Source organism: Portunus trituberculatus, chromosome 36 (genome assembly GCF_017591435.1).
Source record: "Portunus trituberculatus isolate SZX2019 chromosome 36, ASM1759143v1, whole genome shotgun sequence".
In the NCBI taxonomy this organism is placed as follows: Eukaryota; Metazoa; Arthropoda; class Malacostraca; order Decapoda; family Portunidae; genus Portunus; species Portunus trituberculatus.
Genome location: NC_059290.1, coordinates 12678446 through 12695690, shown reverse-complemented (window position 1 = coordinate 12695690; position 17245 = coordinate 12678446). Strand labels below are relative to the sequence as shown.

The following is a 17245-nucleotide window of genomic DNA, read 5'->3' as shown; positions in this document are numbered from 1 at the left end:
ATATTAGAAATAGATATAGAAGAGGGAAAGGAAGATAGAGGCGATTCATACAAAGGAGACCGATTAAATTACAGAAAGGCTGATATTGAGAATCTCAAGAACTATTTTAAAAACGTAAACTGGGAGGAGATGGAAAACTCAGAGATGATGCAAGAGAAATATAACTTATTTTTGGAAATATACAAAACAGGAGTCAGGGAATATGTCCCAAAATATAGACCTCAAGAAGAAGGAAAGAAAGATTGGTTTAATGCAAGGTGTGCTAGGGCAAAGGAGAAAAGAGATGGAGCATGGAAAAGGTGGAGGAGAAATAGAAATCCAGCAAATAAGGAAAACTTCAAGGCAGTGAGAAATGAATATGTTAAGGTGAGGAAGGAAGAGGAAAAGAACTTCGAAAAGGACATTGTCAAAAAATGTAAGGAGCAACCAAAATTGTTCTATAGATTCATAAATGGAAAAATTAGGCAAAAAGAAACAATAGAAAGGTTAAAAGGAGAGAACAGGATGGTGGAAGACCCAAAAAGTATGGCAGAACTATTAAATAAAAAATTCCAGGAGGTCTTAGTTAAAGATATGAAGTCCAAGTGGAGAGCAGTAGAAAGTAGAGTGCCACAGGGGTCAGTATTGGCACCAGTACTTTTCCTCATTTATATTAACGACATGCCAGAAGGAGTGAACAGCTACATAAATCTGTTTGCAGATGATACCAAACTGTGCAGAGTTATAAAGCAAAAGGAGGATTGTGAAATACTGCAAGAAGACCTAAATAAGATCTGGGAATGGAGTAAGAAGTGGAGATGGAATTAATGTGAACAAAAGCCATGTCATGGAAATGGGAAAGAGTGAAAGATGACCTGTGGGAATCTATAAGATGGGAGATGGAGAACTGGAGAAAGTCAAAAAGGAAAAGGACTTAGGAGTGACGATGGAAGAAAACAATCAACCAGTAAGCCATATTGATAGAATTTTTAGAGAAACATATAATTTGCTGAGGAATATTGGAGTAGTATTTCACTACATGGACAAAGAAATTATGAAGAAATTGATAAATACTATAATAAGACCCAGATTGGAATATGTGGACCCCTCATAAAAAGAAACACATAAGGAAATTGGAGAGGCTACAAAAAATGGCTACAAGAATGGTCCCAGAACTTGAAGGGATGACATATGAGGAGAGACTAAAGGCTATGGATCTACCAACCTTGGAACAAAGAAGGAGAGAGGAGACCTGATACAAGTCTATAAATTGATCAACGGAATGGACCAAGTGGATAATGAGAAACTGATCCTGAGAGAAGAATATGACACCAAGCACAAGATCGCATAGTAAAAGCTGAGAAAGGGAAGATGTCTGAGAGATATTAAAAATATAGTTTCCCGCAGAGATGTATTGAGACGTGAACAGTTTAGATGAAGAAGTAGTGTCTGCAACGAGTGTGCACACTTTTAAAGTAAGATTGTTGTGGTGGTGGTGGTGGCCGTTCGGTGGTGCCTGGGGTCGGCTGGTGGTGCTGGTGACGGGCCTGGTGCTCTGGTGGTGCTGGTGTTGCATGGTGTTGACCTGCCGTCGAGCGTTCACACCGTTTTCTCTCATCTCGGTGGTGTCGTAGATGTAGTTTTGGTTCCCGCTGTAGTCTCGCCACCCAGAATTGGTGATGAGCCGCTCCTGCTGGTGTACAGGGGGTGGGGGTCGTTAGATAAGGGGGTGTTGCTTTGGGGGGTTCAAATAATTCCTTCATTTTTTTCTATTTTTTTTTTTTTGTGACAGAGAGAGAACACACACACACACACACACACACACACACACACACACATATAGAACAACAAAACTTAGAGCAACAGAAGGCTGCAAGGATATCTATATAAAGAAAAATGGAAATGATGAAGAAAGGAAGAGACACAATGAACTGGCAGCAGCAGTAAGGGAAAAGAATAATGAAAGGTCAGAAGAGGAGAAGAAGGCATTTTTTTGGGGAATTCTAGGAGACAGGATAAGGAAATGGTATATAAACGAGAAGGAAGAGAAAAAAGTGGAACAAGTTTAACTAAAATGATAAAGGCAAGAGACTAAAAATGATGTATACGAACACAGACGGGGTTTTATCAAGTAAATTAGAATTAAGAGATTACATAAGGAAAGAAAATCCAGATATTGAATGCCTGGCTGAAACAAAACTAAATAAGGCAATCAAAATAGACTTGGACAATAGGTATGATGTATGGAGAAGACAGAGTGGGTAAAGGAGGAGGAGGAGGAGGAGGAGGAGGAGGAGGAGTCATGATGATGTTAAGGAAGGAGATAGTGATAAATGAAATGGAATGTGGGGAAGGAAAAGCAGAAGTATTGTATATTAAGATGCATATTAATAAAAAAGAGTTAACAATCATTGTAACAAATGTGCCACCAACAACAAATTGATGGACCAATCAAGAATATAAAGACATGATAGATGACACAATAAGGAGTCTAACGAGAATCGTTAAAAAAAAGGAGAAAAGTGATATTAGTAGGAGATTTCAACTGTAAAGAAGTGGACTGGGTAAATTATGAAAGTGGTATGGGGGAAGAAGCCTGGGGAGATAGATTCTTGAACCTAATGATACACAATATAATGGACCAGAGAGTAAAGGAATGCACAACATTCAGAGCAAACGATGAGCCGGCCAGATTGGACCTAGTTTTTACAAGGGGCATACAAATGAATGACGATATAAGATATAAGTGCCCATTGGGAAAGAGTGACCATGTAATATTAGAAATAGATATAGAAGAAGGAAAGGAAGATAGAGACGATTCATACATAGGAGACCGATTAAATTACAGAAAGGCTGATATTGAGAATCTCAAGAACTATTTTAAAAACGTAGACTGGGAGGAGATGGAAAACTCAGAGACAATGCAAGAGAAATATAACTTATTTTTGGAAATATACAAAACAGGAGTCAGGGAATATGTCCCAAAATATAGACCAAAAGAAGAAGGAAAGAAAGATTGGTTTAATGCAAGGTGTGCTAGGGCAAAGGAGAAAAGAGATGGAGCATGGAAAAGGTGGAGGAGAAATAGGAATCCAACAAACAAGGAAAACTTCAAGACAGCGAGAAATGAATATGTTAAGGTGAGGAAGGAAGAGGAAAAGAACTGAAAAGATATTGTCAAAAATGTAAGGAGCAACCAAAATTGTTCTATAGATTCATAAATGGAAAAATTAGGCAAAAGAAACAATAGAAAGGTTAAAAGGAGAGAACAGGATGGTGGAAGACCCAAAAGTATGGCAGAACTATTAAATAAAAAATTCCAGGAGGTCTTAGTTAAAGATATGAAGTCCAAGTGGAGAGCAGTAGAAAGCAGAGTGCCACAGGGGTCAGTATTGGCACCAGTACTTTTCCTCATTTATATTAACGACATGCCAGAAGGAGTGAACAGCTACATAAATCTGTTTGCAGATGATACCAAACTGTGCAGAGTTATAAAGCAAAAGGAGGATTGTGAAATACTGCAAGAAGACCTAAATAAGATCTGGGAATGGAGTAAGAAGTGGGAGATGGAATTCAATGTGAACAAAAGCCATGTCATGGAAATGGGAAAGAGTGAAAGATGACCTGTGGGAATCTATAAGATGGGAGATGGAGTAGAACTGGAGAAAGTCAAAAAGGAAAAGGACTTAGGAGTGACGATGGAAGAAAACAATCAACCAGTAAGCCATATTGATAGAATTTTTGAGAAACATATAATTTGCTGAGGAATATTGGAGTAGCATTTCACTACATGGACAAAGAAATGATGAAGAAATTGATAAATACTATAATAAGACCCAGATTGGAATATGTGGACCCCTCATAAAAAGAAACACATAAGGAAATTGGAGAGGCTACAAAAAATGGCTACAAGAATGGTCCCAGAACTTGAAGGGATGACATATGAGGAGAGACTAAAGGCTATGGATCTACCAACCTTGGAACAAAGAAGGGAGAGAGGAGACCTGATACAAGTCTATAAATTGATCAACGGAATGGACCAAGTGGATAATGAGAAACTGATCCTGAGAGAAGAATATGACATCCAAGCACAAGATCGCATAGTAAAAAGCTGAGAAAGGGAAGATGTCTGAGAGATATTAAAAAATATAGTTTCCCGCAGAGATGTATTGAGACGTGGAACAGTTTAGATGAAGAAGTAGTGTCTGCAACGAGTGTGCACACTTTTAAAGTAAGATTGGATAAGTGTAGATATGGAGACGGGGCCACACGAGCATAAAGCCCAGACCCTGTAAAACTACAACTAGGTAAATACAACTAGGTAAATACACACACACACACACACACACACACACACACACACACACACACACACACACACACACGGGACATCGTCGATGGCGGAGGTGGTCGCTGAGCTCCAGAGCAATCATCTATAATTCTACAGTTACCTAAGAGTAACCAAGGTGGGAAAGGAGCTGGTAATGTTTGTCCCGTCTCCATATAGTCATGTTAACTGTTGATTAGCAAAATAATGTCCAGTGAAGGTAAATATAAACTGTAGCCTGCGTTTGAGCCATCAGCTGGTTTGTTTACGTCTGCGCAACATGGCGGCCGTGAACTCGAAAGAGGAATCAGACTTCACAGGGTTTCAAGGAATAATGGAGAAGAGCACTTATGTGAAGAAAATTCTGGAGTTAGAAGGTAAAATTGAAAAACTGTTTGAAAAGTATGAGGGCCTGGAAACGAGTTATGACAATGTAAAGAGAGACTGTGCCGATATGAAGAAGGAAAATGCAGCACTGAAAGAGGAAGTTAAGCTAATTAAAGTGAATTGCGAAAATGTGGAGAATCTCTAGGAAAAGTGATGGAGAAGCAGGCTGAATGGAAAAAAAGTCAGGAAGTGGAAAGAAAGGAGGTAAATTACAAAGTTGCAAGTCTGGAAAAGGAAATCAAAGAGTCAGGGAGAAAACTTTGGGCCTTGCTGAAATTATAGATCAACAGATCATAGAAGAGAAGATAGCTGAGAAAGTGGTGAAGGTTATTAAGTCAAATGAGACATTGGTGAGGGAAACTGTAGACAAAAAGAGATGTGTGGTGATATTTGGTGTGGAGGAGGATAAGACACCGAGTAAAATGGAGAGAGAGAAAACATAAAAAGGTGATAAATAATATCATTAATGTGGTGCAAGAGGAGGAAAAGACCTAGTACAAGAAATAGAGGACTTCCATAGAATTGGAAAGTTCACAAGAGAAGGTATGAGGCCAATAAGAATCAAACTTAAGTCACAAAAGGATGTAGATGAATTGGTGGAGAAGTCATGGAGGCTAGCCCAGCAGGAAACAACAAGGAAGATTTGGTTGAGAAGAGATCTCGGTGAAAAGGAAAGAGAAATGTTAAATGAGTTGAGAAAGGAGGCTTTGAAAAAAATGAAGAGAGGACAGAAGAAGAGAAGAAAGAGTTTTTCTGGAGAATCTTGGATATGAGACTGAGGAAGTGGTTCATAACCCAGAAAAGTACAGCAAGAAAGGACTAAAGAAACTTACATATGAGCGAAATGTAATGTATTCCAACATAAATGGAGTGATATCGGGATTTTAGAACTCAACGATTACTTGAGGGACAAGAACCCAGATATTGTGGGTCTTACTGAAACAAAACTGAGAGAGGAGAAGACCTGATGAAGGTTGGAGAAGGAAATATAACGTTTGGAAAAGAAATAGAGTAGGTAAGATGGGAGGAGGAGTGATGTTGCTGGTTAAAAAGATATAAAGGTGGATCAAGTGAAAAAGGTATGGGAAAGGCAGAAGTGCTAAAGATCAGAGCAGAAACTAATGAAGGAAAAAGAGGCACTACATAGTGGTGTACGTACCACCTAAGACAAATGCATGGTCAGTACAGGAATATGAAGAAATGATAAGTGATACAGGAACATGTCTGGAAGAAATGTTGGGTGGCTGTGAACGAACTATAATGATGGGAGATTTTAATTGTAAAGAGGTGTGTTGGGAGGACTGGTCAATGGAAGGATCAGAGACAACATGGGGAAATACACTATTGACACTGGCAATGGAAAATGTGTTAACTCAGTGGGTCAAAGAAGATACTAGGTTTGGAGGAGAGGGAGCATCGTCAAGACTGGACTTGGTCTTTAGTACAGAGCCAATGGTCATTGAGGAGATGAGGGTGGAGTGCCCTTTAGCAAAGAGTGATCATGCAGTTTTGGAGTTCAAGGTGATAGACGAAGAGAAATCTAGAAGAAATGAAGAATATAAAGTGGGAAGATGGAATTATGCCAAGACAGATTTTGGAAACCTAAAGAAATTCTTTCAAGAGACAAATTGGATGAAATTCAAGAGTGCTAAGGAGCAAATGAAAAGTGGAAGGAATTTATAAAAATATACAAAGAAGGTGAGAAAAATTTGTACCAATAAGACAACATAGAGAAGTTGGAAAGCAGGACTGGTTTAACGATAGATGTGAAAAGGCTAGAACAAGAAAAGAGGATGCATGGAAGAGGTGGAGAAGGAAAAGACGGATTAAGCAGTGGAAAGTTACAAAAGAGCAAGAAATGAATATGTGTTGATTAGAAGAGAAGAAAGAAAGAAACAAGAAAAGGATATAATTGATAAATGTAAAGACCAACCAAGGCTTTTTTACAGACATGTGAACAACAACATCAAAAATAGAGAAAGTATTGAAAGTTTAGAAGTAAATGGAGTATACAGTGAAGATCCCAGGGAAATGGCAGAGGCTATGAATGGATGCTTTCGGAAGGTATTCACAAAGGAGACTGCTTTTGACAAACCACTGGTAATGGAACAGAAAGGGATTATGAAGGAGTTTCAAGTAACGGTGGAGGAGATCAAGAACATGATGGGGAGTTTAGAAGTGAGAAAAGCTGTGGGACCTGATGGGGTATCAGGATGGATTTTAAGAGAATGCAGGGAGCAATTGGCAGAAAAAGTTTGTGAAGTAATTGATGCCTCATTAAGGGAAGGCGTAGTGCCCCAAGACTGGAAAAGAGCTAACATTGTCCCAATCTATAAATCAGGTAACAAGAGAGACCCATTGAACTATAGACCAGTGTCACTTACAAGTGTGGTAGCTAAGATGTGTGAGAGGGTGGTGAAGACTAGATGGACAGACTTCTTGGAGAAAATGACATACTTTGTGAGTGTCAATTTGGTTTTAGGAAAGGGCGTTCATGCACGACAAACCTGATATGTTACTATTCGAGGGTGATAGATGTAATACAGGAAAGAGATGGTTGGGCTGATGGAATATATCTGGATTTAAAAAAGGCCTTTGATAAGGTACCACACCAGAGACTGATCTGGAAACTTGAAATGGTAGGAGGAGTGCATGGCAGTTTACTAAAATGGATGGAAGACTTTTGGTAGGAAGAGAAATGAGAACAATAATTAAGGACAGACCATCAGAATGGGGATTGGTGGAGAGTGGAGTTCCACAGGGATCAGTGTTGGCACCAGTAATGTTCGCAGTCTACATAAATGACATGGTGGATGGGGTGTCCAGTTATGTGAGCCTATTTGCAGACGATGCAAAATTGTTAAGAAAAGTGAGATGTGACAAAGATTGCGAACTACTCCAGGAAGACTTGGACAGAATATGGAAATGGAGCTGTACATGGCAAATGGAGTTCAACACGACAAAATGCAAGAAAATAGAGTTTGGCAAGAGTGAAAGAAGAATCAGGAGTATGTACAAGATAGGAAATGAAGACATAAAACCAGTCATGAAGAAAAAGACCTTGGGGTGACAATTACCAATGACCTATCGCCAGAGAGACATATAAACAAAATAATTGGAGAAGTATTGAACTTATTGAGGAACATAAGAGTGGCGTTCGTATATCTAGATGAAGAAATGATGAAGAAAATAATTACTGCAATGATAAGACCGAGGCTTGAATATGCAACAATACAGTGGGCTCGAACTTAAAGAAACACATAAGGAAACTAGAGAAAGTACAGAGGGCTGCAACGAAAATGGTGCCTGACTTAAGAGATTTGACTTATGAAGACAGACTGAAAAGAATGCAACTTCCAACCCTGGAAAACAGAAGAGAAAGGGGAGACCTGATAGCAATATACAGAGTGATGATTGGCATGGAAAAATGGATGGATAGGGAAGATCTGTGTATGTGGAATGGAAGAATGTCGAGAGGGCAAGCATGGAATAGTTTAAACTAAAATGGCCACTTATAGGAGAGATGGAGACGGGAAAAATATAGCTTCCTCATAGAAGGGTGGAAGCATGAAATAGAAAAGACGTAGAAAGAGTGGTCAAAATTGTTTTAAGGTTCATATGGTAAACTTAAAGAAAGAGTCCATTGAAAGATAAAAGGAGAGCAAGGGATAGTAGATGACAAGAATATAGCGGAAGCTAAATAATAGGTTTCAGCAAGTATTTACTAAAGAAACAATGTTTGTAAAGCCTCAGAATGTACAAGGAAATGTGCACATGGATGACATTAAGATACCTAAAAGGAGTTATATAAAATGTTGGAGGAACTTAAAGATGATAAAGCGATGGGACCAGATGAAGTTTCAGGAAAATTATTGAAGGAGTGTAGAGAAGAATTGATTGATCCATTATATGATATTATAAGGTGTTCATTAGAAACAGGGAAGTACCAGTAGAGTGGAAGAGAGCTGAAGTGGTGCCCATTTATAAGGGAGGCAGTAAGGAAGAGCCTCTTAACTATAGACCTGTGTCTCTAACAAGTGTGGTCGGTAAGATTTGTGAGAGGGTGATAAAGAAATATTGGATACGGTTCCTGGAGGATCATAAGTTATTATCGGATCATCAATTTGGCTTTAGGAAAGGGAGGTCATGTGTAACAAATCTACTGAGCTTTTATTCAAGAGTGGTTGACAAAATACAAGAGAGAGAGGATGGATGGACTGTGTATATTTGGATTTAAAGAAAGCTTTTGACAAGGTACCTCACATGAGACTGTTATGGAAATTAGAGATTTATGGAGGACTGAAAGGAAAAGTGTTAAAGTGGATGGAAAACTACTTGAGATGGAGGGAGATGAGAACGGTAATAAGGGATGCAAAGTCGGACTGGTTGGTGGTGGAGAGTGGAGTCCCACAAGGCTCAGTGCTGGCACCAATACTTTTCCTTGTATATATTAATGACATGCCAGAGGAGTAAACAGTTATATTAATTTGTTTGCGGATGATGCGAAGTTGTGTAGGTGTGTGAAGAGTGAAGAAGATTGTGAAATTTTACAGGCAGATCTGGATAAGATTTGGGAGTGGAGCAAGAGGTGGCAAATGGAATTTAATCTGAGCAAAAGTCATGTGATGGAGATGGGAAGAGTGGAAGACGGCCAAGAGGGTCATATAAGATGGGTGAAGAAGTAGTGTTGAAAAAGGTGGAAAAGGAAAAGGATTTGGGAGTGATAATACAAGACCATGGGCAGTTTGAGGCTCATATTGATAAGATGTTTGGAGAAACGTATAATTTGATAAAAATATTGGATTAGCCTTCCATTATATGGATAAAGATATGATGAAGAAATTAATTAGTATGGTAATTAGACCAAGATTGGAATATGCTGGAGTGGTTTGGTCCCCTTATAAAAAGAAGCATATAAGGAAGTTGGAGAGATTGCAGAGAATGGCAACAAAAATGGTTCCGGAATTGGCAGAAATGACCTATGAGGAGAGATTAAAAGAAATGAATTTGCTTACCTTGGAACAAAGAAGAGAAAGAGGAGATTTAATACAGGTTTATAAACTGTTGAATGGACTGGATGAAGTGGATAATGAGCAAATGATGTTGAGAGAGGAAAACTTAAATAGAACTACAAGATCGCATAGTAAAAAGATAGCCAAGGAATATGCTTGAAGGATGTGAAGAAATATAGTTTCCCACAAAGATGTGTGGAGGTGTGGAATGGTTTGAGTGAGGAGGTGGTGTCAGCGAGGAGTGTGCATAGTTTTAAAGGAAAGTTGGATGTGTGTAGATATGGAGACGGGGCCACACGAGTATGATACCCAGGCCCTGTAAAATTACAACTAGGTGAATACACACACACACACACACACACACACACACACACACACACACACACACACAATTGTTCTCTCTCTCTCTCTCTCTCTCTCTCTCTCTCTCTCTATATATATATATATATATATATATATATATATATATATATATATATATATTTCTTCCTCCTCCAGTCTGTTCCATCTAGAATACACGAAGAGAGAGAGAGAGAGAGAGAGAGAGAGAGAGAGAGAGAGAGAGAGAGAGAGAGAGAGAGAGAGAGAGAGAGAGAGAGAGAGAGAGAGAGAGAGAGAGAGAGAGAGATAGAAAGAGACAAAACACACACACACACACACACACACACACACACACACACACACACACACACACACACACACACACACACACACAGACAGACAGACAGACAGACAGACAGACACACACACACACACACCTGACAAGCGGGTGGTGGAGTACGGAGGTGGTAAGGACTTTGTACATAGCATTAATGATCAGTTGGAGGTTTGTTACTATAGAGGCAGTGGCACTAGCCTTCACTATGCACTCCCAGAGCTATGCTTACACCTATGGCAGACACACTGCATCTCACAACAGGGTGGCAATGAGGCTCAGATTAGGCTATAAATACCTTTGGAAAGTCAGTGCTTCTCCTGGTGTGTGCTACGTGCTGCACCAAGGGGACACACTCTTTGTCATTACATCCTGGAATGTCCTCTTATTGCTAAATTTAGGCCACAAGGTCAACATGATTTGTATACCTCATTGACCATTTCCTAGACTCAACCATTCTCAGGGATATACTCAAGGAATATCCTCAGTTTGCTCCCAGACTGTAGGATGTTTATGCAATAAGGTGTGCAATATCTGTATTTATTTATTTAAGTGCTTGTATTTTTGTTATGTATACTATCTATTTATATATTTTTGATACTTTACCCTGAAGTCTTTGCCCAGGGGATGAGTGGCAAGGTCCATCCTCCTCCTTGCTTGTATTTCATTGTTAATACAACAATAAATGTATCAATATTTTTTTATTTATTTTATTTATTTATTTATTATTATTATTATTATTATATATATATTTTTTTTTTTTCATGGCACCTTTACTTACATGGAACTTGCCCTAGCTGGGGCAGACTCAGCAAGGCCTAAGTCCATGACTTGGGAACTTGCTGAGCATGTCTAGGAAGGTTTCAAACAAATAGTTTCCCCAGTTTTTCAGTGCTATTTTGTCTCATTTCAATCTTTGATGGTATATAGGTTAGTTTACCCATTTTCGTATCGTTTCCTTTGATAGCTTATATTTTGGGTGAGTTTTCCTACCTTGAGTACCGTTTTCTTTAAATTACTGGCCTCTGCTAATCTATACCAGCAACATATTCCAGTAATATCGATCACTTGATTGTTAATTAACGTCTTACTAACCAAGAACTTGAACAGAAAGGAGAAAAATAGCTAATGGAATGAAAAGCTATTGTAATTTATCTTACCTGTCAGTTAATTAGAGAAGTACGTGACATCCTACCTGGTGAGTTTATAACAGCATTAATTACAACACCAAATTTGAAGTACAATTGCCTGACGAAAATTAGTTAATGTTCCTTACCTCTTTACCTGTTGACTCATATTACCACCACCTTGATTAGCATAACATAACCTTAACAGCGATAGGGAAAGGAAAGAACACTAATTAATTGTATAACAGGGCTACTGGAGAAAGAGTTAGTAAATTAATGGGCTAAGGAAAGGAAATCACTAAATCAACTGTATAACAGGGATAACATAGAAAAGCAAAATAAAATAATTGACAAAGGAAAGGAAACGAGACTAATGAATTGTATAAGAGGGATAATAATAGAAAATGGGATAGGAAATCAATTGACTAAAAGGAAACAACTCCAATTAATTGTATAACACGAAAAATACAGAAAGGGATAGTAAATAAATTGACTAAATTTATAATCCTAGTTGTAAATAAATTAACTAAACCTGGTTATGGTTGTAAATTAATTGACTAAGCTTGTAATCATCATTCTGTATCCTTTACCTTTCAATTTGTTAGATTATTAGCACCTGCGACCAATTCATTCAAATTTTATATAAACCACACAAAAAATACATTATTCAAAACACCTAATTCAAGATAAAGATAAAGTAATATAAGTAAACTCCAATCCTTACCTTTACCTTTGAGTTAATTAGCAGCACCTGAGTCCACCTGTGCTGCATTACGTCACTGTCTTAGCTGCTCTTGATCTTGATCTCTAAATGGCCCATAAACCTGCCAGCTGATCCGTCCCGTTGGGGAGTCGCGTGCCGCTCAAAGGTGCCCGCTCCGCCCGGACCCGCCTAGCCCAGCCCAGTCCAGTCCAGTCCAGTCCAGCCCAGCCCAGCCCAGCCCAGCCCCGCCCCGCCCCGCTCCGCTCCAGCCCAGCCTCGCCAAGGCCCGCGCCACTTACGGTATTAGCCCGGGTCGTGTGTGTGAATTATGGCGCCTACGTGAACACTACAGAAAAGATACTCAAAGCTACATAACTGATTAAATACGTAGTCAAAATGGTCTGTTTGTCAATAGCTAACTGGTCAAATATACGTATAAGTTAAATGGTGTATTTGCTAACAGGTAATTTGATCGTGTATATACGTAATGAAAAGGTGCTTGGTTGAAAGAAAAAACGCTCATCTCAAATACGTAAAGGAGAAAGTGTCAATATTAAATCGTAATCTTGCTTATTAGCTGATCAGTCACTACCGGATACCTTTACACACGCGATTAAGGACTTCAGATGTGCTCCAAGATGATTGCTAGTGTGTATCAATGATTGCAAATATACTACGAAAGATATCAAGTGGTTTTTTTTTTTTTGTTTCTTCTCTCCTCGTACTGATTTCATATGACTTAATTATCTTCACTTCCCTCTTTTCGTTTTCTCTCCTGTATTGACCTTCTCTCCATGTCCCTCTCTCCTGTATTGATCTCATGTATTAAACTTCATTATTTCTCTCCATGTCCCTCTCTCAGTTTCCTCTCCTGTATTGATCTCATGTATTAAACTTCCATTATTTCTCTCCATTTCCCTCTTTACTATCTTAAATGTCAATTCTATCGCTAAATAAACATGTATAATGCAAACTAATACTTCCTTCTCCTTTACTAACCTAATATATCAAAAGTACATCTCTATTTATCCCATCAACAACAAAATAAAGTCAATCAATCATATCACTAAACACCCACAAAAATTAAGAACACTCTCTACACCAAATCGTTATCTATCATTAAAATCTACGGGGTAACTAAACTACAACAAAGCTTCTCAAAATCAGCCAATACACATGAATTGAACATTTTCTACACCAAAACCGTTTTCTATGATTCAAATTTGCGGGGTGACTCAACCAAAATACTACACAATAACATTATCATCATTATCGTTGCAACCACGGGGATCTACGACCAAGGAGAGGCACGAGGGCAGGTTTGGGTGGTGTGGGCGTGGGTGGGGAGGGCGTGGTGATGAGGAGGTAGAGTCTGAGGCCTGAGTGGGCGGTGCGGGCAGCAGCGCAGAGGTAGTCAAGGTCTGTGGATGCACTGGACCGCTGCCTCTCTCGGTATTCCTTCACTCTCCTGACGGCGACGCGGGACCTGACGGAGGGCGGGGAGGTGCTGGGAGCGTGAAGGGAGGAGGATGTGTCCTCATGCACCCAGCAGGAAGAGGAGAGGAGAGAAGAGAAGAGAAGAGAAGAGAAGAGAAGAGGAGAGGAGAGGAGAGGAGAGAAGAGAAGAGAAGAGAAGAGGAGAGGAGAGGAAAGGAGAGAAGAGAAGAGAAGAGAAGAGAAGAGAAGAGAAGAGAAGGGAAGGGAAGAAAGAAGAGACAATGGCAGACCAAATAACAAAGGAGGAAAGGGGGTGAAGAAAGGAAGGCAAGAAGGAAGAGAAGAAGGGAGAAGTAGATAAGGAATGAGATGAGGAAGAATGAGGAGTGTGGGAGATAAGATGAATGAAGGAGGGAAGATCAGGAGTAGTAAGAGATCAGGGAGAGAAGATAAGGAATGTGGAGGAGAAGATGAGAATAGATGGAGAGAAATCATTTGGAGGGAAAATCAGAAATAGAAGGAGGAGATTAAAGAGAAAGAAGACGAAGGGAAGAGGAAGAAAAAGAAAAAAAAAAAGGAAGGATGGAAAAGCGAGAAGATAAGAGAACAACCTAAACTAACGTAAAAAAAAAAATAAATGAATAAATAAACCAAAACACACAAAAACAAATAAAACAAACCCATTTCTTATATATATCTTATTCCCATGTATACAATCTTACCCTGAGGCACTGCAGGAGGGGTTGGAGGAGGAGGAGGCGGAGGGCATGGCTGCTGAGGACACGAGATTGCCCTGGGAACCTCCTGCAGGATTCGTGGTGGTGTTGATGGTGGTGGTAGTGATGGTGGTGTGAAGGATGAAGAAAGACTGACCACTGACCTGCGGAAAGGAGCCAAGATAGATAAACAGATACACACACAGAAAGATAGATAGATAGATAAATAGGTAGACAAATAAAAAAAAAAAGATAGACAAATAGATAGATAGATAAATGTACAGGTAGGCGGGTAGATAGTGAAGGGATGGAGGTATAAATAGATAAACACAGGTAAAAGGTTTCAAGGGTCAGGCAGGTGAAGGTTTAATCAGCCAGATAGGATTAAATGATTCATGAGGACAGCGGGGGATAGGGGGAAATGGGGAGGTGTGGGGGGAAGGAGGAGGGGATGATAAAAGAAAATGGGTGTGATAGTATGAATAGATAAATATGTTAAACTAGATGATAGATAGATAGATAGGTATGTTGATGAGTAGAGAAATAGATAAATAGTAGTGTTAAATAAATAGATAAACTTACACACACACACACACACACACACACACACACACACACACACACACAACTTTAAACAACTAAATAATAAAAAAAAAAACTAACAAACCGAACAAACACAAACACAAACACAAGGTAAACACAACACAACAAATAAACACCAAAGCAAAAAATAGACAACGAACTGATAAAAAAAAAAATAAATAAATAAATAATAATAATAATAATAATAAACATAATCATACATACATACAAAACTCAAACATTCACCTCTATTCACCCAACCATGGCTATAAATCCTCTTCCTAATGTGAATGAAATCGTCTGATGGTGCCTAAACTAGTGGTAAAGATGCGTCCCAATACTGAAGAGGTCTAACTGAACAACTTTATACCTGGGGCGGGAAGGCAACCACACAGAAAGAAAATACGAGTGACAGGTAAAACAGCTAAATCGATAACTGATTGAACATACCCCAGAACACGTGGACAGGTGTGTGTGTGAGAGAGAGAGAGAGAGAGAGAGAGAGAGAGAGAGAGAGAGAGAGAGAGAGAGAGAGAGAGAGAGAGAGAGAGAGAGAGAGAGAGAGACCAGGCCAATCAATCTACTTTTCTCTCTTTTTCTTCCTTCCTCCTCCTTCTCTATTGAGTCAAGTGAGAGAGAGAGAGAGAGAGAGAGAGAGAGAGAGAGAGAGAGAGAGAGAGAGAGAGAGAGAGAGAGAGAGAGAGAGAGAGAGAGAGAGAGAGAGAGAGAGAGAGAGAGAGAGAGAGAGAGAGAGAGAGAGAGCTATTTTCCTCATTTCTTCCTTTCCTTATAATCATTTTCTCCTTTCTTTATTTTCATTACTCTTTCTTACTTTATCTTCTCATTTTCCTCCCTTTCTTCTCTATCTATTCCTTTCCTCTCATTTCTTGTTTCCTCCTCCTCTTCCTCTTCATCTCATTCATCTATCCTTCTCTTCTTTCCTCATCTTATTCAATTTTCTCTCCTCTTCCTCCTCCTCCATTCACTTACTCCTTGTTTCTCATCTTCCTCTCTTTCTCCCCTCTCATTTTTTCTCTCCCTCTCTCTTTTTTCACTTTCCTCCCTCCTTCCTCTTCCTCCTCCTCCTCCTCCTCCTCCTCCTTCCTTCACCTCATTTTTATCACCTCCTCTCCCTTCCTCCATTTTTTATACCTCTGTCATTTTTTTCTTCTTCTTCTCTCTCTCTCTCTCTCTCTCTCTCTCATCAATCTCTGGATTTCGTAATATTTCCAGGTAGATATATATGAGAGAGAGAGAGAGAGAGAGAGAGAGAGAGAGAGAGAGAGAGAGAGAGAGAGAGAGAGAGAGAGAGAGAGAGAGAGAGAGAGAGAGAGAGAGAGAGAGAGGGGGATAAGACGAAGAAAAAAAACAAGATGAAGAATAATGAAAAGAAATAACAAGAACAAGAACAAGAAACAAACAAATGGAAGTAAAAGTGGTTGAGGAGGAGCAGGAGGAGGAGGAGGAGGAGGAGGAGGAGGAGGAGGAGGAGGAGGAGGAGGAAATACGCGCCAGCCAGATGAAAAATTCTCTCTCTCTCTCTCTCTCTCTCTCTCTCTCTCTCTCTCTCTCTCTCTCTGCAGCCGCTCACAAGATCATTATAATCCCAGGCGGACATTTTACCCAATTAGGGAAAATAGGCAGGTAGGATGAACAAGGTCGTGCGTTTTTCTCCCCAGGATGAACGACGATGCCTAGTCTTACCTGTCATAACTCAGCCTTCACCTGCCTCATCCTCACCTGACCTGACCTCACCTCACCTCACTTAACCTCACTTAACCTGACCTGACCTCACCTGACCTCACCTGACCTCACCTAACCTAACCTTACCTTATTTTTACTTACTCATCTCTACCTTGCCTTACCTATCCTAACTTAACGTAGTCTGCTAAGTTCATTTAAGCTAATGTTATCGAGAGAGAGAGAGAGAGAGAGAGAGAGAGAGAGAGAGAGAGAGAGAGAGAGAGAGAGAGAGAGAGAGAGAGAGAGAGAGAGAGAGAGAGAGAGAGAGAGAGAGAAGGAAGCAATACAAGACCAAAAAATAGAGGGAAAAAAGAGAAAGAGAAAAAGGAGAAGAGAATAAAAAGAAAGAGGGAGAAGGACACAGAGGAGGAGAGAGAGAGAGAGAGAGAGAGAGAGAGAGAGAGAGAGAGAGAGAGAGAGAGAGAGAGAGAGAGAGAGAGAGAGAGAGAGAGAGAGAGAGAGAGAGAGAGAGAGAGAGAGAGAGAGAGAGAGAGAGAGAGAGAGAGAGAGAGAGAAGGAAGAGGTAAAACTGAGAAAAAAATCAGAGGATGAAAAATTGGAGAAAATAAAACACACA

General features: G+C 39.6%; 1 protein-coding gene across 1 annotated transcript in view; it reads right to left on the bottom strand.

Moving 5' to 3' along the window:
- Nucleotides 1–12180: 12180 nt before the first annotated feature.
- LOC123513747 overlaps nt 12181–17245 on the bottom strand; it is a 46202-nt gene continuing 41137 nt past the window's right edge. The window contains exons 2-3 of the mRNA XM_045271148.1: nt 14350–14507; nt 12181–13676 (exon numbers count right to left, since the gene is read on the bottom strand). Coding sequence (XP_045127083.1) covers nt 13460–13676; nt 14350–14507 — 375 coding nt within the window. The 3' untranslated portion in view covers nt 12181–13459. The remainder of the gene's footprint in view (nt 13677–14349; nt 14508–17245) is intronic.